The 24,460-nt window shown below is 27.0% G+C and overlaps 3 protein-coding genes across 3 annotated transcripts; all 3 read right to left on the bottom strand.

Annotated features, from left to right (window-relative positions):
- Nucleotides 1–2,649: 2,649 nt before the first annotated feature.
- Nucleotides 2,650–11,884, bottom strand: OCT59_027520 (uncharacterized protein; the record flags this gene model as incomplete). Its single annotated transcript, XM_025317799.2, has 11 exons — nt 2,650–3,035; nt 3,106–4,479; nt 4,567–5,953; nt 6,033–6,104; nt 6,189–7,088; nt 7,164–7,202; nt 7,287–9,195; nt 9,270–10,444; nt 10,517–10,567; nt 10,652–11,469; nt 11,548–11,884. The coding sequence occupies 11 exons, from the start codon at nt 11,882–11,884 to the stop codon at nt 2,650–2,652; spliced, it is 8,448 nt and encodes a 2,815-aa protein (XP_025177567.2).
- A 2,917-nt stretch (nt 11,885–14,801) lies between these two features.
- Nucleotides 14,802–17,878, bottom strand: OCT59_027519 (uncharacterized protein; the record flags this gene model as incomplete). The annotated part of the gene is made up of 10 exons (XM_066137031.1): nt 17,191–17,878; nt 17,073–17,110; nt 16,948–16,989; nt 16,821–16,872; nt 16,560–16,748; nt 16,044–16,477; nt 15,871–15,943; nt 15,609–15,796; nt 15,142–15,490; nt 14,802–15,067 (listed from the first exon to the last, which is right to left on the bottom strand). The coding sequence occupies exons 1-10, from the start codon at nt 17,870–17,872 to the stop codon at nt 14,802–14,804; spliced, it is 2,313 nt and encodes a 770-aa protein (XP_065993459.1). The 5' UTR covers nt 17,873–17,878.
- A 3,759-nt stretch (nt 17,879–21,637) lies between these two features.
- On the bottom strand, nt 21,638–22,567 carry OCT59_027518 (uncharacterized protein). Its single transcript, XM_025308287.2, has one exon. The coding sequence runs from the start codon at nt 22,403–22,405 to the stop codon at nt 21,905–21,907; it is 501 nt and encodes a 166-aa protein (XP_025177562.1). The 5' UTR covers nt 22,406–22,567; the 3' UTR covers nt 21,638–21,904.
- Nucleotides 22,568–24,460: the final 1,893 nt, after the last annotated feature.

Here is a 24,460-nt window from a genome sequence, read left to right as displayed (position 1 = left end):
TTTGATAAGGAACCCGGAAACTTCCACCGATGGAGATTCCGGAGACATAATAAAAAGATTTTATGGGTTTTGAAATGAAGCTTTTCTTTCCTAGTATAAAAAACTATGCAACACAGTTTTTATTTGTTTTAAAATTCTATAGCCTTGTTTTCCAAAACAGGTAAAATTTTACTTGTTTATCATTACACAGATATCGAAGATTATTATGAAGCATTTATTAATTCTTTCAAACATTATAAAGTTTTTACTGCAATAGGGAACAATGATGTTAAAATGATTATCCAGATAAGCTTGAAAAATGATTTTATATCACATTTCGTATCACCGAGTATCAACACAAGAATGTAAAACGGTCATGTGTTGATCACAAATTTAAAACAAAGTAAAACAAGTAAAAGAATATTAATTAGTGCGCATTGCCTATATGCATTGTGATTAATAAAATTTGTAATTACCAATTTTTAAATTGGCATATAAAATAGCATAGCGTGTTGACATTGAAATTTTGTTGAAGAAGCAATTGTTGTGTCCATTACTTTGTAAGGTTCTTGGGATTGTATAATATGCTTACATTTTATTGAATGAAAACAATCTTACTAAAATATAAAATGAAAAAATAAATTCTTGTAAATAATTGAAAAAAAAATAATCATCTATTCTCAAAGCTTTGGAATAACTGCTTTAAATTTCATTAATTCATAATAATTGCTTGTTGCACTACATCTGACTTTGGTCCTAAGTATTAGGTAAATTAGTTTCTAATTTCTTTCACTACATTTCCTAAACAAATTCTTCTATTTTAATATTAGTATTGAAATAATTCTTTAAAGAAAATATAAATTGATTTTAATAAATTCTTTATCATAATTCCTTAATTGATATTTTTGTAACATCTTCTAAATTGAATGTGGCTTGAACTTACAATAACGAAAAGTTATTCCAAGATACGTTTTTATAATAATCCGTATTATACTTAGGGCTGTTACTAATGGGCTTAGGTATTTTTTGTCAAAATCACATTGACGTTTAAAGCATTATCCAAAGTACGGAGTTGCTAGGTTTATACACTAAGTTTTAAAATTATAGCCCTATAAAAAATTTTTCAGAAAAATGATCACGTGTGAGTTTCTTCGGAATAAAAACTAGAAAAATGATCATTTATTGGATTTTTTTTATGGGGATTATTTATAGCGATTTATCGATGTTACTTATCTTAGATGTAAAAATTCGTAGCCCTGTTATGGGGATGTAATCCCACGTAAGTTTACTAACGCATATTTACACAAATTTACGTAAGTTTACACCCCCGTCGCAGGGAAAAAATTTCCTGATGTGATTATGTATAAAGTCTCATATTTTGACATAGAATCTGCCTTTGAATAAAGCGAAAGGCGGATACCAGGTATGATATTTGCTTTTTATTTTACATATGATTACTGTTTTGGTTATAAATTGCTAGATATTTTATTAAATACCAAGGTTCGGCCTGCATCTACCATTTATAAAAAAAAATTCCAAAAAAAATTTGTATCAATCAAGTTACTTTGAAAAAATTACCAAAAAATTTTTTCACCAAAATGCCAAGTAGTTTTGAAAAATTTCATAATATTTTACATCATGATTAGCAAAACGAAAGAACGTCATAATATGGGGTAGAGCTCAGCTAATTCTTCCTCCTGCTTCTCTTTTATTTTATTACTTTCATTTATTAACAGGCTGGCTCTTTCTCATGTATTCATATTGTATAATAATAGAACTTAGTTTCACTTGATTTTTTAAACTTTGAATGCATGTTTTATAAATATATATTCATAATAAATACAATTTAATATACTGTGCTTACAATACGAAATGTAATATAACACAAATTTTTAAGCACGTGCCATGTAAAATTTACCTGTTAGGAAAAATCAATCATATCTCCTTTTCCAATATATCAATACTTTATCTTATAAAATTTTTGATGATATTTAGTTTTAAAAAGAAGTAAAAGTTTAATTTTTAAGAATGTTTATATACCTTTCAAAAAAGTATTAACTGTTAAGTGATCAAATGATAAGTGTCAGTCATCATTTGAGATTAATGTTGGCCGGCACTATAATTCTGGCCTACATTTAATAATTTTTTTTTTTGTTTTTTCGATTAAATCATGCGATATTAAATGGCCAAATGACCATGCCACTTCCGAACACGTAACAACGCTTTTTTTCTCACCGTATTGTTTTATTTCCGCCTAAACGTTATGAACTCGTTTAAAAGAAACTGTTTGAACGAAGAATTAATTATTGTAGTTCTGGATAAAACTTACACAAATAAGGTACGATGAAAAATTAAATTTTAGTTATTGTAAAAATATAAAATTTAATAAATTAAATGCTGGTTACATAAAAAAACACAATAATAAGATAGATTTAAAAATATGAATAAAATCAGTTCTAAAAGCATAATATTTGCTCAATCCAAATTAGCTGAACCGTGCATTATTTGTACTTCATTTCTTTCATTGATATTAAAGTCGTGTAAAAAAAATTGATCCCACGTTTATAATTTGATAATATAAATAACAGCGTTAGTTGAATCTTCAGTTTTGTCCATATGCTTAAACCTTATCATAATGTCATGTCTGAAAGTACTATCCTAATGCCTTCATTATCTGCAAAGTTCGCTATTATCTTCTTTAAACTTTTCACAGCATTCTTTTAATTTCAATGCAGGTGCCTTGCATTCCTTTAAACAATTCAGAATTTTATTTACATTATGAACACTAATACGTCGATCACTTATAATGACATCTTCCACTTCATTTTTGAGTAATTCAACATCATAATTGTCAGCTACTTTTAATAAGTCAACTAGAAACGTCAAATAATCCGTATAATATTCCTTTCCTTCTTCAAAGTTTTCTTCATTTATGGCTGCTTCTTCCCCGTATAACCATCGAAGAAATACCCTAATTGTATGTGGCTTTTCTTTTTCAACCTTGATTTCCGTCTTATTTAAGTCACAAAATACCATTTCAAAATGGGTTGAAGCAGCTATATAGAAAGATTTAAATAACTATTAATAAGGGGAAAAAAAAAGTTCTCAAAAAGTAAATTAACGTACCAGAAAGTACATATCTGTTAGCACTTATTTCTTCTTTACCAACAATAAAAGTAACATCATGATGTTTATTTTCATGATTTATAAATTTTAATAAATTTTTAAACAGCTTGTCTTTTTGAGAAAGTTTTTCACTTCGTTTGTACTCATTTATATAGTTATCATCTACCTCCATAGCTCCAGCACGTAATAATAAAGTCTTATAAGGCGCTAAAAAATCAACAACTTTATCTCTAGCTTCAGTATTTTCTTGTATTCCAAACGCAAGTTTACTCCCTGTTACCCAACATTTTTCATCAAGTGGGTCATCCCCATTTAAGAATAATTCCTCTTTGTTATCAATTTCCAACTCCTCAGACTCTTCTACATTTTTGTTCATTATTTTATAAATTTCTTCGATCACTCTTTTAGCTTCACTGCGATCTTGCCCAAATATTGATTCAATATTTTTAACAACGAAAGACCAGTGTTCTATAATATCTTTTGGCGACGGTATTCCGATCCTAGGATCACGTTTACAAAATGAATCAGTAGGTTCAACATTTTTTTCAAAAAAATGCCTTTTGGTCCAACATACATCCTTATACTTTTGAAAACAAAGCACCGAGAAACTTCCAAATTTCAGGGTTTCTTTCGATTCCTCACAAAGTGGATTTTGAATAATTTTCGATGGAACGAATTTGATATTTATAAGTTTTTTCCACTGGTCATCCAAGAATTTTAGATTTGAAATAGATTTATTATATAAATGATTTATCATCATTTTGACTTCTTCCATCGAAAACCTATCAGATTGAATATCAGATTGTTGTTCAATCTCTTGTGCACATTCAATAAATGTTTCACAATTCACTTGGTACTTAAGACCCATTCTTTTTAAAGCTGCCATTAAAACCTTATTACTATAAAATATTCTAGGTAAAAATTTGTCGTCATCTTTAAAAACATAACTAAATAATGGAACGGTAATATCATATAAAGCATCAGCTTTTACAAATTCAGTAAGTGATCCATTAGGTATTGCTGGATATTTCTTAAGATGTTTTTCAATTTCTTGATTACCCGATAAAATACTCTGCAAGAAATCGATATATTTCTGAGATGGTGTTTGAAAATCTTTAAATTTCGGTATTATATTTTTTTTAATATATTCTAATTCACTCATAGGAGTGACACCTAATATTCGAAGTACTTCGAAATCCATTTCACGATCACATTTGTAAAATTCAGTATTCTTATCAAAAGAAAAAAATGGGAGCTTATATGGAAGGAGTTTTCCAGATTTGGCATCAATGAATTTATCTTCGGAAGAATGTAATGGCCATATCGGTAACGAACAAAGAATATTCATAAAATTTTCTTGATTTCGACAATGTCCTGTAAAACGTAAATCAAATAAATATGTCAACACAGAATATTAACTTTAATTAAACATAAATTATTTTTGCAGTTTTTTTCACTTGCCTAACAAAATTTCAAGATTTACTTTAATAAATGTTCTAAAGTCCTCATAGTCATGAGCCGATAAATCACTATTCTCGAATAAATCCTCCATTGTTAAATACAATGAAGTACAAGTCCTCTCCAAAGAATTAATGATATTAATAGGAGTGCATGCCAAAACACATTTTTTGAGTTTTTCATTTTGAACATTTTGAAACGATATATTAGTGAAACGCACTTCTAGCTTTACTAATAATGGTATTAAGTTATGTCCATTATCGTAGAGTGGTGGATTTGTCACATTAAGTCTAACTAGCATTCTAGAAGGTTGAATAATTGGTAAAAGAGGAGATATTGTAAGTTTGTTAAAATCCATATTTTCGGCGCTTTTAATTAATATTGACCAAATTTTTTCAAGCCAACTATCGACTGGAATAGATTCATCCAATTCTTCTACAATCGGCAACTCTTCCTTTAAAAGATCTAAGACTCCATAAGCGTCAAACTTTCTGATTTTGGTAGTCTCAGAAAAATCAGCATTAAAAATTTTCAATAAGCTATCTTGTAAGTCAATGGAAACAAATCTAGATGGACCAGCCTTTTGGAACAATTCTATTTGTTCTTGATCCCCAATGTAGTAAATTTGTTCACCAAACTTTCCAATTGAATGGTTGCTCAATGGAACTAATGGCAATCCAATAAGATCTTTAAAAGAATCTTTATCTTGAAAAATAAAATTAAGTAAATTGATCAATGAATCATGTGTGTTAAAAGAAGGTAGTGAAAACCTTTTCATTTGTAATTCTTTGCAAATAGATTTTCCATTAACAGGTTTGTATGGGAAATTAAGGGTATTTTTAGATTCACCGATCTTACTTAAGTGTTCAATTTTGTCCTTACTAAGTTTCACAGCTGGAATTCCTAATTTAATTATATCCGCAATTATTGCTTCTTCTTCCTCAAAAATTTTGGCATCCTTTAACGGAATAAATTGCCCGCCATTAGCTTCAGTCCAAAAAATTTTATGATTACCATTACCTAATTTCCTAATAACATTTAAACCGTAGTCTTTGTACAAGCCGATAGTTGAGTCATTTTTAATTGGCCAAAACCTATTTGTGGTATGTGGAATGAACTTTATTCCTTCCTTCTTGTGTCTGATTTTATCAAGCTCTACAATATGCTCAAGTAGTTTAATGTGCAAATCAGATAGAACGTCATATAGAATATATTTATTCCATTTTGCATCGTCACTATCTGCTTTCAAGAAATCGTTTTCAGACTGTAGAATAGCGCTTCTTGCACTAGGTAAAGAAAAATTTCCATTCAAGTGAACTCCCAAATTGGTGTTTATTGATAAAGATAAAAATGAGTAAATTTTGCCTTCAAGTTCAGGAAGATTTGAAAACTATAATAGTTTTGATAACACGTAAATGCAATAATACAAAAAAAAAAGAAAGAAAGAAAAGAAAAGAAAATATACTTACTGGTGCAGCCTTTAATTCATTCAATGAACTTTTATCAGATTGAGCAAGCAAGAAAGCAACCCCGCCTCTTGGCTTAATAAAACGAATAAAATTATTAGAATATTATATTAAATGGACCAATATATAATGTACATATTTATTACTAGTTACGCTTACTTTGAGTTTTTCACTCTCTGAAAATTTTTCAAGTTTCACCTTAGTAACCCTACCATGTCCTCCTGTACATAAAAGCCATATTTCTGATGATTTCGATTGATCCATATTATTAATAATTTCAATACCCATTTGATATATTTGTGCCTTATCGATAACACTTTTACGAATTTTGCGACCTGAATCTGATATATAGATTTGCGTTTTCCATACCAGTTGAGTAGCTTGTTGCTTCATGTGATACAGACTACATGATTCTATGTTCCTTAAAAAGAGCTTTTCTTTATTATTCTGGACATTGTTAAATAACGACAAGATATACTTGATTTCAAAAATTTGATCTGAAATTTCACTTTTTTTCGACTCATGGTTCCTAAGTGGAAGTCTAAACAATGTTCCATTGAACTCGCTCGAAAAACTACAACTCTCAGTTGTTTTATACTTATCAGGAAAACTTTTCTTAATAAAATCGAATATTGCTTCATAAGGATAGCATTGATCCCGAAACTTCCCAAACTCCTTATCAATAAAGTCAATTCGAGTACCCCTCGGCCTTTTAGGAGGATATCCTTGCGCTGGAAGAAAATTTGCATTTGGATCTAAGAATGCAATGTATCTTCCACTTACAAAGCTAGGTAGATCTGTAACATGAAAAGCACAATTAAATCCAATCCCAAATCTTCCAATTTTAGTATCATCACAGGCTTTTCTCCCTATTCCAAGTTTGATTAAAGCCTGAAAATCTTTAGGGGAAAATTCTGCATCATTATATATCCATATTGCTGGTCCTTGCCAATCCGCCATTTCTACTGACAATAAAGATTTTTTTTGTTTATTATCCCGATTTGTTTTCCTTTCATCTACCACTACTAAAAATTGGGTGGCTCCGGCATCATCCGCATTCTATATTCGCATAAAATATGTAGTGTAAATGTGATAAAAGTAAATTTCTGAATATAATATAATAAAATTACTTACTTGAAGAAACTCTTTAAACAATGAAGTTATTTTATAATCCTAATTACATCAAAAAAGTATTTAATAAAATTTGGATCTAATATGAATTAAAAATAAATGTAAAAATCAAAAAAAAAAAGTTACCTTGATGATATTCTTAATTCTGGTGGTCAATTTTTCATCCTGTTCATATGTGTCCCAATCTATATCTGATGTACCATTATAATTACCGTATAGTTTTCCAGTTAAAGTTTGAATCTCTAACTCTTTAGCAATATACGGAATTACAAGACGATGAGCAATTATATGTTCTCTTTTCTCTTCTTCACTAAGTCTATCTTCCATATCGTCAAAATATATTTCTTGTAAGTCAGCGAGCGTATTTTTGTTAGTTGGTACTAATAGCCCATCTAATTCTTTCGGGTTGTTTCCATCTCCTCTATTACTCTTTCGTATACTGGCGATATGTTCAAGAATTTGAATTATATTATTTATTTCGTTTGGAGATAAAATTTTGTCTTTATTCCCTTTGACCATGCTATTAATAATTAAAATAAAATCTTTAATTCCAATTTCATCTCGAACTCCCATAGCTTCAAATAAAGATTTAAAACTACCATAATCTGCTGGAAGTTCAATGATTAAAGATTCATTTTTCTGAAATTTTTTCGGAAGTTTAAGGATAACTTTATCAGCTGGATAAAATTGTCCTTCATGCGACGAAAAGATCCATGGCTTATCTTTCAAATAGTTCTTCATATAATTGAATTCTTTATTATACTTATTGTCACTTGCTTTAAAAATTTCGTCCATATATTTGTAAACCGCTGTACAAATCTTTACTAAATTTTTAGGTGGTTGCTTGTTTTTTACGCCTTTGACACAAAGTCCTAGTTGTTCTATAATCATCCCAACAACAGGATATGTATCCCACCCCAATTGTTTCAAAAGTTTCTTACATTTAAGCTTATGATCAACTATCGGAGTGACCAGACAGACTAAATCTTTGTCTTTTTGACTATGACATTTTTTAATGTTCGAAAAGATTTTTTTCTCACATACGTCAATAGTTGGTATCCATTCTTTTTCTATAATTACTTTTAAGAACGCATTAAATTGCTCGCGATTTCCTCGAATTTGTGTATCATCAATAATCTTAATCCAATTTTCATCGAGATATTTAAAAAGTTTTAATGCTTTAGTATGGATTAAATCTTCAGGAACATTGGAAGTTTGTCTTCGATCTATAATAGCGTCGATCCGAGAAATTACGTCATTTGGAGAAAGAATTGATTTGATTCCCAACAATTTCAAATTTGAAAGGAACTTATTAGGTAAAGAAGTCTGGGAAATGCCATAATTGCCAGCGGGAAATACACGTTCATCTTCAAAAAATAAATTAATTAATTTTTCTTCTTCCGGATCATATAGATCTATTGGTTTTGCTAATTTTACGTTATCAGGTTTTTGTTGTTGTTGAGACATTTTAAGTGTACCAGTAAGTACAAAAGACTTTCTTCCGAGAATATCCTTCAAGTTAACATCAATTATATTTGTTAATCGATCAAAAAGCTTGTCAATTACTATATCTATGTTTTCTGATGATTGCGTCTCAAGAAATGGTATCACATAATTTCGCCAATAATCATTTACATTTAGTCGAGGAATCTTTATGACTTTTTCTAATATATCACATAAATCTCGTGATGTTGTACTCAGAAATCCTCCCTTATTACCGGGATAAATAATTCTACCATATGAATCCTCTACGCCCTGAGGTAGGAGATACCATTCTTTATTTCCAGGTAATAATGAAATTGTTGCAGTATGATCCACTTGATTAAAAATTGGAAGATGCTTGATAACTTCAATAAGTTCTTGCGTAAGATGATCTTTATTTGCAATTCGCAAATAATTAGATAGATGCTCAACAAGCGCGGGTGCTTCATGAATTTGTAAACTTTGATTCAAATTCCCTGGATACAAAGTATCAGCTCGCAAAGAAGCCAAAACTGATATAATGTCATTAAGCTTAATAATATAAGGAGATGTTCTATCAAAAAGAAAGTGAAGATAATTAGTTTGTTTAGAAACAATATGAAGAGATTATAATTTAGCAATACTAACTTATCCCATTTAGAAATTTCTATAAATTGATTATCCACGAAAACAGCACCGAATTTTTCGAAAATAGGTATTAAGGTATTAGTAGAAATATTTTCGCTTGTTTTATTCGAAAAAATTTTTCTGGGTGTTTTTAATTTCCTAATAGTAGAGTTGCTTGTTGGGATTAAATGAATTTCTTCAAACTCTCTCAGATTCCAATTTCTGTATCTTAAATTATTCCATAATCGATAAATCCATTCAAGATTATTTGGAATTGATATTTCTTCGGAGTCTTTTTTATTTATCGAATAATTCAATGAGAATCTTATCATATCAGCGACAACGGACTCGTTTAGAATTTTGATATTTATATTCCATCCAGCCTTTGCATTATCATACAAACGCATATACAATCCAAAGTCAATTGATTTGTCAATAAATTTGTTCAATTGATTCTCGAAGATATGACGTTCGTCAAATTTATGGTCTTCAATGTTATTGTCCGGACCAATATATACATTAGAATCGCTAGACAGTGTTATAGTACCAAGTTCATTGTCCGCAAGTGGAATCATTTTAAAACCTTCTAATTCGTTAAAATTTTGATCCCTTAATATGTACTCGAATAATTGTAAGATTTCTTTTCTTGGTAAATTTCCTTCCCATTTGTCAAAATTGTGCTTTAAATAAGTACGAATAACTCCAGGAGAAAAAAACTTAAGAGAATCTTTGTATTTAGAATTTTTTAAGACACTTATGATATGATAAGAAGTTGATATTACGGGAAATCCTATTTTTCCAATAATTTTGGGTAAATCAAAACTTAATAGTTTCTCATCCTCCAAATAGCCATTAGAAAGTGAAAGCCAATGAAATCCGGACTCGATAAATGAGGATGTATTATATGAATCTGCTGATATTCCACTAATTTCACCAATGATGCTTGATGATGGACCTTTGAATACGCGATCTTCGAGACTAAGACAATCTACAACATTTTGTAAAAGATCCTTGCAAAAGATACTTATATTTCCTGATGAATCATCCTTAACTATCGGCCAGAATTTATACAAATCACCTGATTGAATATTATTAGATGGGAGTTCACAAAGGAATTTTACCCAAGCTTTTGGTAAGACTTTTTCAAATAAATATCGATTCCATTTAACCTTTAGATGCGCTAATGCATTATCAGCCTAAATTTCAAGAGTTCTTTTTTTTAATATTTATGTTTAACAAAATAATTGTGAAAAAAATCAATTTTTTACCAAGTCTTCATTATCCGCAGCAGACCATAAAGAGCGTCGATTAGTGTTAACCTGTTAAGCAAGTCAGAAAAAATTTTTAATATATGATATGCAATATTTATTAAAACATTCAATATAATAATAATAAGCTCCTACCGCAAAATATCCATGCACGGAAACTGAGAAGGGCATTGGGATAGGAAGAGGCAAAAAACAAAATAATTTTCCGGTAACATTTAAATCATTTAAAGGAACCGCTAGCCCAACATTAGGAATAAATTTGTAGTCTCTTATGTTTTTTCTAAAATTATTTTGAAAATATGTTTGAGTTTCGAGTAAATCATCAAGATAATTCAAAATTAACCATTTTGAATTAGGTTCTTTAGAATCTCCTTTCTGACGACTGAATGATGCAACATAAGTCGCTTTTAGTTGATTGTTTTCATTAAGACTACTTGAATTTAACAAATCCATCATTGGTATAATTTTTTCAACTATAAAATGACGTTCTTGGCGTACTTTTTCAGCATTCTCTAATTGAATTTTATAAAGTAATTTAGGTTCATTGGCGCCTTTTTCCAATTCATAAAAAGAGATACACTCGATATATTTCAAAAATAATAAACAATTAATGCTGTCAATTTCGTAAAATTTGTGAAACATTTCTAAGATATCTTCCGGGTTATAAATTTTGTCAGAAATATCTGAACCGGTAGTATCACGAAGAGGATAACGAAAGATAGTGCCTTTAAATGGTTTTTTAAATAGTTCATCACATGGAATATCACACGGAATTCTTCTGAAAGGAGCAAATTGATCTGGACATTTTTCAGCCAATTCATGGTTGATAAAGTTGAATTTGACACCACCATTATAACACCATTTGTGTGGATCAAGAATAACGTATTTATCATCAGTGATAAATGAAGGAGAGTCGGTTATATGATAAACTGAATTGAATCCTACTCCCATTACTATTGAAATGTAGAAAGTTATTAGAATTTGTAAGTTGCGTAAAACAAACAAATTTATGAGCATAAATAAAAATTTACCTCCAATCTTATCAAATTGATCGTGTTTTTCACTATTAGCCAAACTTAGCAAAGATTTAAAATCCCTTTCTTCAAATAAGGAATTATTTTTTGCTAAAAGTGCGGGACCTTGATAACTATCAAGTCCTCTTTGACAATTATTATTCAAATGCGGTTTAAACAAACTACTTGATGGATATGTATTATGATCCAAAATGAAAACTTGTTCAGTACTTTTTGCATCATCCGAATTTTGAAGAATTTCACGAAGAATCTGTGAACCATCAGGATATTCTTCAAGGATTTTACGTAAACGACGAGTATAAGGTTCAGTTGGATTAAATTCTTCTCCTTCCATTTTTAACGTTAAAATTTATCAAATTAAATTTGACATTAAGTTTTAAAATAGGTTCCAAAAGATGGCTTTATTTATAAAATTATGAAAAACAAAAAATTTTTTTTTTTCCTAAAAAATTATAGTTTATTTTCTTTAAAAAAAACGATACATAAATAACAATAGAATTTGGGCAAAAGGCATGTGGCTATGTGACTTGTGTCATGTATCTCAAAAATTAATAAATAAAAAATAACAATACGACATAGCCTGCAAAATAAATATATCTTTTACCGATAAATCATTTTAAACGAAGAAGAAATAAACATTGGGATGATCCATTTGACTATTTTTATTCATGATGGATCAACATTTCTGTTTTTTCGGCGTGAGAAACCCTATTCGTTAATTTTTATTCGTCACATGAGTGTCATGAGTGACACAACTGTCACATGGTTAATTATTAATGCCGGCCGAGCACCTATAATGCAGGCAAGATAAAAACCAGATTAAGGTGTCATGTGAGGGAGGGGGTGTACGATATTAACGTACGAACTGGCCCGAGTTTGGGAGTTATGCACTTACACGCGATAGCGTTGACGTTAATTCCGGTCAGTTCGCACGTTATCGTACACTCTCACTGTACATTCGTCATGTTGACTCTATAATGAAATGTTAATAAAACGTAATTTTCCCGATACATAAAGGATGTAAAATCTTAGGCAGCGTAATTTCACCTAGGTATAGCTCTATTCTTCACCGAAGGGTGAGGTCCTGAGGTCCTGTATGGGATGTTAGTCTGTGATCTATGCACATATTTTAGTTTTTTCGTACTCACGTACCTTCGGCTTTAATTTGTATTGGACTCGGATTACTACTCTTCTTGAAATAAAATAAATAAATAAATTACATAAAGGATGTAAATGTAATAGAATCATATCGATGTCAAATTTGAAAAGGCACGAAGAAGCATGTGGAGGAAAACATAAGAAATAAAGAAGAAAATGAATTAGACTGTTCGCAAAAACGTTAAACTACGACATTTTATTAGCAAGTCAGAACTTAACGATTATGCGATATTCATGTTAAACCGATTTTTAACAAATGAAATTTGATATAGCACCTTTGTTTCGTATTCAATTTAGTTCATTATGAGTTCAAGACCGATTTTTAATTTTTAAAAGGTTTGCCATGTATTTTTTATTTTTCCATATATTTATATTTCAGAATTGGTTTTTCCTCCATCATTTTTAATTAAAGCAATTAAAACTTTTATTTATTTGTTCATTTCTTTATTGGGTATAAATAAATTAAATTTACACGATTATCGTAGATTGGACGAACCTAACTAACTATAAACACGTCAATCTCGATATACGGATGTACAAAGATAAGATTTTCTACCTCCTTAGCACAAATCATTCTTTTTTTATGTAATTAATTTTTTTGAGGCTTAATTTTTTTTAATATTATAGATAAAAAGAAAATTACTACATCCCAATATTATTATAATAGCGCGAAAAGATTTGTAATAAATTAGTGGACATTATTATTGGAAGATCAAAATCAACATTATGCACTTAGACCGTTCACAACTGATTATTTGTTTAACGTCCAGATTTTCCAGATTTTCTGAAAAGTTTGAGGGGGAAGGCTTTTTCATTAAATAAACTAAATAAAATGAATATAATAAAACTTTTAGAAATTTTTGAGAAAATTCGGGAAAATTTAGAGGGGCATTTAAACTATATGTTTATTAAAATTTAGATTTTTTAAAAAATAGAGAGAAACAATCAAATTGGAACAGCTTTTTGGATATTTCTGCAAAAGTAAACACTATGGTCATCTTTTCCGCAACCACCGCGAGAAATTTCTTTTGTAAAAAAAAAATATAACTTTAATATTATCATGCTTAAACGATTAACTATCTTAAGAAATTCCACTCCTAATGCAGACAAAATGTCTAATTCTTACAAAGACATACTAGTAAGGTTTTACACTTACTGAGCATCATTTTGAATTTTTCAAATTTTTCAAATAAAATATGATTTTTTTTTCGTCGGGAATAAGTAATTTTTTTTTTATAGTAAAGTCGTTAAGAGGGGATAAGAAATTTTTGTCAATAAGTAGGCCGAAAGAGAAAGAAGACAGGTAATATTTAGGAAATTCAATGGTATATACAAGATAACAACTGAAGTTATTGAAGATGGTAAAGACGATAAAACAAAAATAATTAAATTATCACCGAGAATCTCGGAAATTATTTCAAATAAACCCGTTAAGGCGCTAACTGTTCCATCTTCGCAACTGCGATCGGTATAAAAGATTACTATCATTGTCAAATCCTTACTTCTGATAATTACTTTTGTCATCCCCGAAATACCATACAATATAGTTACTGTAAACCATAATGGATTTTGACCCAATATGCTGAAGAAATGCCGAAAATTCAATAATATAAAATCATTCATGTTAAATAATAGCGTACAATTTCTTCCTCCTTCAACAATTCATTGGTAACGGTAATCTTATCTTGATATCAGTGATAACTGATAAAGAATCGAACTTATAATTCATCGTCTCAAAGAAAAATTTAAGGGCGGGCAACTCGTAATTGGACGGATGATTGTCGGTAATGATACAAATTTCAAATCTATTACCAATCCAGGTTACTTCATAAAAATTTCTAAATTTCTTCATATAATAGTAATATAAGCAAAATCGTGATTTACTGATTTTCCGTTTATTTACATTACAATTTCTCGTGTATTGTTTGTTTTAAATATAAAAATTCCCAGTTTTCATTATACAGTACATCTATTAAAATTTTAGAAGAGAGTCTTGTCACAATCACTTGACTTCCTAATATTTTGTAAGTAATAATAATATCATATTTAAATGGTAAATTTCGATATAACAAGACTAATTTGTTAATTTATTATTAATTGTTTTTTTCATTTTTTTCAAAATATTCCTTTAATTCATTTGTCAAATCATTAAACCCAAAAAAATCCGAGACCTCATTCCTGTCATCTGAATTAAGTAATTGTGATAATCGGGTTAAATTTTTTACTGGATAATTATTATCATCTTCATTTAAATTTACTATTGAATTATCTTTTTCGTCTATTTGGGATAACATTGCTTTAAGTTGTGAAGTAACTTGTTTTATAGTTGGACGTTTATTAGGTTCTCCATCCCAACACGCTAAATAACAATTCGTGTTAAAATAAATTTTTAAATATAAATACATAATAATAATTTAATAAAATAATAATTACCAATATAAAGTTTAATATAATCGGAAGGAATATCTGGTTCCAAAATAGGAGTTTCTCTAAGACCTTGTAAGATATTCATAGCTAAACAACAATTTGTTTCACGTTCGGTATAAAAAGGTGGTTTACCACTTGATATTTCCCATAAAAGAACACCAACGCTATATATATCACATTTTTTATCTAATTTATATACTTGTATTGAATCTAAGTTATTAAATCTTTTAGGATCAATATAAGGAATTATTCCATGTAATTTTGAATGATGATTTGTTGCATCTTCAATCCTTTTTGATAATCCAAAGTCAGCCAATTTAATGGCATTTTGATGAACCAATATATTACCAGAATGCTTTTAAAAATTTTAAAATTTTAAAATAAAAATAAAAATTATAATTTAATAATATTATAATTAAAATTTAAATAATTTTTAAAAATAATTAATTTATGATAAATAATATTAAAATTACCAAATCACAATGTAATATATTTTCATCATGTAAACAAGAAACGGCACATGCCAATTGATGAGCAAGATTGCATTTGTGATTCCAAGCAAGTGTATCAAAATTCTTATTCAAATAATTTCTAAGGGAACCACCATCCGCATATTCTAATACTAATATAAATTTATTACATCTTTGATTTTCTAGATTTTCTAGTAAGATTAATAAATTAATAATAATAATAATTCGTTTATTATATTTTATGTTATTAATTTTTTTAACATACCTGACTCAGAATTTGCGATTCCATGAAAACGAATAACATTATTATGAAAATCAACTTCGCGTTGAAGTTTAAGCTTAACATCACAAATAAAATTTTAATTTTTTAAAAAAAAATGAATTTTTAAAAAAAAAAATTTAACAAATTTTTTTTTCAAAATAATTTAAATACTGTACCTCATGAATGATTTCTTTAATGGTGGCGATATCAAGGTTAAAAAAAGATTTTAAAGCTAAATATTGTTCTGAATCTTTATAATTTGCACGAAAAACTTCTCCAAAATAACCGGTACCAATTTTTTGTATATTACTAAAATGTTTATATTCATAATATTTAATATAATTATTGGAAATAGCTTCTTCAAGCCAATTGGAATTATTATTCTTTTTCTTTTTAAAGTAAAATATAGGAGTTATAATTATAAAAGTAATAATTAATATAGTTTTCGTTAATTCTATTAGATTGAATTGATCTATTAATGAATCTATTAATGAATCTGTTAATAAATCTATAGATTGACTAATCTCAAGCCATTTCCATACATATTCCTCGTTATTACTTATATCAAGTAATAAAATGTCACTTTCAATTGATTGATTATAACCACGTCCTATTAAAAAAAAAAAAAAAAAATTTTCTTTTAATTGTAATTTTCGTTTAAAAAATTAAAAACATTTCATTTAATGACTTACCGAATGATATGATCATATAATTATCGATAACATTTGCTTTATGATAATATCGATTTTTCGGAATCTTTCCGGAAATTCTCGGAATATACCATTCAAAATTTGTTAAATTTAATACATAAAGTGATTCATTAGATTTAAGATTAGAATTATTAGAACCTCCAAAGATGATTACTTTTTGACCATCTAATCCTTTTGTGATAAATTTATAATTAATAATAAATAATAATAAATATCGTAATTTAAATTAAAAATAATTCATACCAAGAACGGCAGATAATTTTCCTCTATTAGAAGGTATTATTCCGGTAGTTATCTAAAATTTATTAAAAAAAAATTATTGTAACAAATATCAATTTTGAACAAAAAATATGTTAAATATAGTACTTACTTCTCTATACCAATTATTACTAATGGTATCATAAATATAAACCTAAATAATAAAATTATTCGTAAATTTACGCTCTGATTTCTTTAATCTCGAAAAAAAAAGAAAGAATAGAATTAATAATTTACCTGCTCCAACGTTAAATAATTTTTACCATCATAACCACCTAAAAAGAAGATAATACTGTATATAAACAAATAATAACAAATAATATTTTTTTTTTAAAAAAAAGAATTGTTTACTTACCAATATAAATGATTTTATTGTTAGGTAATAAAGCGGCACCATAATGAATTCTTAAAGTTGGTAAATTAGAATTCGATATATTTGTTATATTTCTTTTTTCCAAACTAAAGTTTGTTGTATCTAAAATATACATATCAGAATCGAATTCGTATCGTTTAATTCCACCCCATAAATAAATTTTTCCATAATAATCAACAATTCCTGTCAAAAATTTTTTTCTAATAATATTAATTGAAAATTTCTCTATAATTGCATTATTTCCTATTATTTTTGGTATATTCCATGCATTATTTGAATTATCTTGTGGATCAAATGTATAAACAAAATCAATATCAGGACTTGAAAAACTGAATTGAATATGCTCTGGTACATATAAAATTAATGTATTATTATTTGCACCTCCTTTAACAAAAGATGCACCATAATGTGATGGAACATTATTAATGCTTGATACTTGATGCCATAGAAGTTTTTGAGTATTCAATGCAACAGATATATCAAAATAAAAAAAATCTTTTCCAACAATGTCGGCGTAATTAAGATTTCGACCACCCAAAATATATAAGTTATTATTAAAAATTGTAGCAGTATGATCAAATCGTCGTGATGTTATTCGACAATTTACTTCAACTAATTGAATTAAACTCCATAATATAGAATACACTAAAAATTTCTTTGACATAATAAAAAAAAAATTAAAAAAGTAGTTAGGATAGAAAAAATTTAAGGTTTCATTCGGTTTAAAGAAGTTTATAACATAATCGTCGATCTAACTTTAAATAGATTTGGTGCGAACCAATAAAGTTTTGACTTGTACTATTTTGGATTTCATCGCCACTAAAAAATCAAAAAATATGAAGAACTAAACTATAAATAAATTAGAATAATAGAATGATCGACCCATGATTTCTATTTAAATTCGGCAAATAATAATAATAGTGATGTGATTTTATTGTAGAACAAAAAGAATTACACATTTTGCACGAAAATTATAGTTAGTAATGTATTCCCACTTGCCGTGACGTCGGTGACGACACAATAAACAGAGTCGATGACAATCCAAAACTTGATCAATTTTCCCATATTATCCTAAACTATCTATGATTCTTTTGATGGAATAGACACTGCTAAAATTGAGGTAGGATAACTAAACACAAAAATTTAAGTTAGTAATGCATTCCCAACTGCGCGACGACACCATAAACATAGATGACAATCCAAACCTTGTTCTATTTTCTCATATTATCCCAAATTGTTAAATTTTAGTAGTGCCGACTATTCAATCAAAAGAATCATTAGAGGTAGGATAACTAATTGATTTTATGGGGACTACGAATGAAATACTACTACTGATGCCATATTTCGCTAATTCCGATACGATGAACGAGAACGTTCTTAATAGCTTTACAGCCGTCATCAGCCAAAGCCTGTAGTCTAGTCTTTTAAATCACGTGAGACTTGAATATTGTTTTATTTTTTCCTCAATTATCACATGGTTAATTTTCTTAATGCCGGCCGAGTGCTATAATTCTGGTAGAAGACTTATAATGCCGGACAAATAACGTGACAGATTTACATGAATTGATGATATGAATATTTGAGGAGGTATTGGATAACTTTCATAGCGTGACCATATCGCCTAATATTTATCGCATACTATACCCGATTGATTATGTAAAAATTTGAGTATTCCTATATATTTTTTTGACAACAGCACTTGCGAATTCAAAAAATAATAATAATAATAAATTGCAATAGTATATACAACTAACCATAAAATATTCTTTCAGTGTTTGTCACTGAAGGTATTCTACTATTCTACACAGGAAATTCAGTAGGATCAATTGATTGGGATATGACAGAACGGTGATGATGTTTCGTGAAATGTACATGTCCGTGTTACAACGATTTCGATTAATAAGTTAATTTAAGAATTCTGAATAATTTAGATTCTGTTAAAATCGATCAATTTAAAGTTTAATATCGAATATCGTTATCACATACAGTAAAATATTATAATTACATTTATTTATTTGGCCGTTTAATAATATTAATATTTTTAAATTATTTACTGTAAATTTTATTATTAAGTAAAATTGTGATGAAAAGATAAAATGAATAAATAAAAAAAAAATATTCATCGGAAATTGTAAAAATACATCATTTATTTGAAGTATAAATTGAAAATTATATAATTCACCAAATAAACTTATAATTTCACATATAAACATATAAAAATAATTTTAGTTGTATAATATAATAGCATGACTCGTTTTTAACTTGAAATTCAACTCGAGAAAAGCTTTCTTTCAATAATGATATTTTTTTTAAATATCACCCTTCAGTCGATTGCGAAAATTTTTTCATTTACAAGTGTCGCCCATTATAACGATATTCTTCGTCGTTATAATGATATAACGACATCAAAGGAATCCAAAAAAAATAGTACTGTATGTCGTCGTCGAGATGTCGTTATAACGCACTTGTACCTTTAAAAAAAAATTTTTTCATCAAGATTATTCATAATAAGATACTTCTTATTTTTTTTTTCATACTTTTTGGATTTTTTTTTTATTTTAGAAATATAAGACATAGACTGGGGCATACTTTTTGGATTTACATAATATTTTCTCCGATAATGAATGTATGTTGAAATGACACGTGTTCGCAGATCATTTTGAAACATTTTTTTAAATTTTTTTTTCGAAATAATAACAAACATTTAAACATTATTAAATGGTTTAAAATATTCAGTTTTAACGTTAATTATTATCAGTTATGGTAACAAACAATACATTATTTATTTATTATAATACTTTCAAAAAAAAAAAAAATGACAAACAATATAATACGTTTTGTAATTCCTTATATAGTACTCTGCTACACTGATTATCTTCTAATATAGAAATTGTGTTACCCACTCTACAGGTTTCCTAAATTTAATGGCTTGAATGTTCAACTTTACTGTAATTACTGTAATTGTAAATTCATAATTGGAAATTAATAAATTATTGTAACATTGTTTATTTATTATTTAATTTTTTTTTTTTCTCAATATCTTATTTTGAATATAGTTAAAATTACTTATGACAATAACTAATCTTCTAATAACGAAGAATTGATAAAGTGAAACTAATAATCATTAATTGGTACTGTATAAAGACAATTTTTAAAAAAATATAATTTTTCTCAATTCTTCCACTTGAACCTGTATTTATCTAACTAGGGTTCGAGAGTTCATTCTTCCACTTGAATCTGTATTTATCTAACTAGAGTTCATTCTCCTACTTGAATCTGTATTTGTCTAACTAGAGTTCATTCTACTTGAATCTGTATTTATCTAACTGGAGTTCAAACATGCGACACTTTAAACGATATCAATAATTCAGTAGACGATAAAGGGTATAATATGTATTTATGGTATGGTCAAATATCGGCTATATTGGTGCATAGTGCATCAACGGAGGTAATATCATACTAATTGTCCGAAGCGGAGCGGAGGAATTTTACGTTTGTCTGTCCCGCACGTGACTTATATACACGTGACCATATATAACAATGCATGTAAGCTTAACTTATTAATTTCGATACTATTAGCTTAGAATTAGGAATTTAGTTTAACCTTCATAAGATGTATATAATAAATTTAGTTTGATTTTAAATTATTCCTTTGTGTAATATTAATAATAAACAAATTATATCTTGTGTAATTTATTCCGTTATTAAAAAAAATAATAAATTAAAAAATATAAAATTGATAGTCCGCCTGTATTTATCATCCTGAAACACTTAGAAAACGCAAAATTGTGACAATTTTCAGGGTCCGTGCTATTAATGATGTACTTTTTAAACCATTTTCATTTGTAAGACTTTACGCATTAAAAAATGTAAGAAGCAACACTTATTTAATATCCAAAAATTTTTTTAAAAAAAATGATTTATTAAAATTTTAATCAGCATATTAAAGATAAAAATAAAAAAATAAAAAAATAAAAATTATAATTTTATATCTTTTATATCTTTATATCTTTATATGCAAAAAAACTATAACATTTAAATAAAATATTAAAATTTAATTGTCAAAGTATTACAAAGTCTAAACAAAAAAAGTCGGATTTAATGAGTATCAAAATTTTGAATTTTCGGGTTCTGATCGCCATGTTTAATTATTACCTGTACTTTTGTACTTTAGTAAGGTTAAAACTTACTAAAACTGGATACCATTATGTGTGTGCAAAAGTTGAGTGATAAGTACTATACAGAAGTGAATTAACTATATTAACTATTTGGAACTTTGTAAATTACGTACGTTGCATCATAAAAATTATTATTGCGTAAAATATCTTCATCATTTAGATTAAATATCTCACACATTTACACTATGCTTTTTATATGGAACATGAATTTTGAATGTCTGCATAAGGTATTACCCAATAATCTTATATTTATCTTAAAGAAATTATTTCGTTTATTAAATATAAATAAATAAATAAATAAATATTTGATAGAATAAATAATATAAATACAAAAAAATATAAATTTCTTAAAAAAATGCTTAATATTGTTATCAAAGTTACATAAATACCAAATAATTAAATAAATAACCTAATATCTATCTTGTTTTACATAAATAAAATCTACTATATAGTATCTATCTGCTTATCTACAGTATTTACTAACTAGCTAACATAAAAATATATATTACTGTTAGAATTTAACAGTAAAATGTTGAATAAGAGAAACCCTTAGTATCTTGATTAACTTCAACATGATCTCCTGCCATGTTATTTTGTTTGATATAATTCATATTTTTATCTAAAACAATTTGATTCTGTTTATATAATGATTTAGCATCTCTAGTTAAAGTTTTATAAGAATCCTTGACATAATCAGGTTCTAAATCCCAAAAAATTTTAGCGATTTTAGAAATTTCACCCATACGAGGTAATTTACGATTTTTAATACGATACTCGTTAATTAAAGCCATTCTATAAGCGAAAAAAGCGTTGGGAAGAGATCTTCGAGAGTAAGAATTAACAGCGTTTCTGATTAAATCTTTCATGGTTACAGTTGTAGGAAAAGAAGGTTTTACTTCGGCGAGATCATTTCTGAGATGAAATGAATTGATATTGTTATTGTTTCTATTATTCTTATTATTCTTCATGGATGAAGTAACAATTTTGCGATTTTTTTGTTTCGAAGAAATTTTAGGCATATTTAAAAAAAAAATAATTTAAAAATTTGTAAATTCAAACGAGAAAATGAAAAACGCTAAGCGAAAAATGTAAAAGAAGATATATATACTTTTTTTTTAAAAAAAAAATATATATATATATATATATATATATAAGAATAAAAGTTTAAAGAAAAAAACTTATGATGAAAGTTGAAAATATCCCGTGGTTTATATAAGAAAATTTTACAATCGCAATTTTATGGAATTTATTTATTGATGATTACTTAATATTGAACTTGTTTGAGAAAATGATTTTCGTTATTGAGGGTATACATTGATTTTTTATAAATAACATTGTGTCTTTAATAGTATTTCAAGCGCGATCGATAAAAAATCGTATTTTAAGCTGTGACTGTTACACATGTTACACAACAATTGTTGGGTTGTAAATGAGGGTTTGAAATATTTATATTTGAAACAAATAATGTCATGCTACATGTTACACTCGCAACCCCAATTTCCGGTATGAGGTTAAAAAAAGAAACAACCAACTTTCCCCTTACAATTTTTACAACAATAAAAATTTTATTATAGATAGGAACTTTGAGAGAATTTCTTTGTTTTACTTATTTGAGATCAGAATACGTTATCTTTAATTACGAACAAATGAAAAATAATATTAATATTTTTGTTATTAAAAAAAAATATATATATATAATATATTATATATATATTATATATATATAACTGATGTTATTAAAAATTAAAAAAACTTTATTAGAATTCCTTTTATATCCTAAACGAAACATTTAACATTTAAATTAAATTTGTTATTTTTATATGTAAATCTTTTAATAATAAATAAATAAATAATTTAAAATATTTGTTAAATAATAAACAAATAAATAAATAATTTTAAAAGTAAAAAAAATACTATAAATTTTTTTTTTTTTGAAGCAAAAAAGATTAAAATTTATCGAATTAATAACTTCTAAAGTAAGGATATTTTTTTTAAAAAAAATTACGTTTAAAAAAAATTATTAACTTTTACTTTTACTTTTACTTTTACTTTTACTTTTTTACTTTTTTACTTTTAAAATTAATTTTATTTAAAAAAAAGAATTTTTTTTTCAAATGATTTCGTTGATATTAAAAGAAGTAATGAAAGATTAACTTAAAACGTTTCAAATTTTTATGAATGGATAATTAATAAACTACTAAAATTTAAGCAATTATTATGTTCTTTGTGGATATAAATGGAATAGAGTGAATAGTAAGTGTGCAATGATAAACTATCGTGCATAAATCTAAAAAATATTTACAAAATAAACTTGTCAATTTTTTTTTAAAAAGTAAAATATTGTTGTGCTCGGTTCGGTTCAATCGGGTTTTCGGGTATTGTCACAATTGGTTTTCTTGTTCAACAATTCTGATACGTTTTATAATAATTTGATGTTATTTGTATCACGTTGTGCCAATCAATGAATGATTGGAAAAACAAAATGTTCTGAAAAAATTGTCAATCATCAAGGATAAAGAAGTCCTTTTTTTAATGGATTCAGGTGTGACTCACCCAAAAACATATAATTTATTATTAACAAATGTAGCATCATGATCAAATCGCTGATGTTTTTCATGTGGTAAAATTTACACAAAATATTTTTTGTTTTCAAGTAAAAAAAAGGGAAATTTTTTTTTTGTTAACGAATGTACAAAAAATTTCGGCCTTGTACTACTACTTGTATTAAGGATCCCGGATAATAAATCCGATATTGAATCAAATCAATACAGTAATATTTTAATATTTTTTTTAATATTCTTTTATAGGAAATTTCGGATCTTAAAGAAAAGTATCTTTTTAGTATCGAGAAATAATGTCGTGAAACAATTTAATAAATTTTTCTTACGTCTTTTTTTCTTATAAAGATATTATAAAGATAATAGATAATAGAAAAAGATAAGAAAGTATTATGTCAAAAAAAAAAAATAATATATAACTTTAAATGTTTTTAATGTAAAAAAAAAAATTTATAATAACAAAACAAATTCTTATTAATTAATTAATAATTGTCCGGTTTTTGAACTCCTTGTACA

This window comes from Rhizophagus irregularis, chromosome 7, assembly GCF_026210795.1.
Source record: "Rhizophagus irregularis chromosome 7, complete sequence".
In the NCBI taxonomy this organism is placed as follows: domain Eukaryota; kingdom Fungi; phylum Glomeromycota; class Glomeromycetes; order Glomerales; family Glomeraceae; genus Rhizophagus; species Rhizophagus irregularis.
The sequence above is the reverse complement of the archived record's forward strand: the minus strand, read 5'-3'. Positions and strand labels throughout refer to the sequence as shown.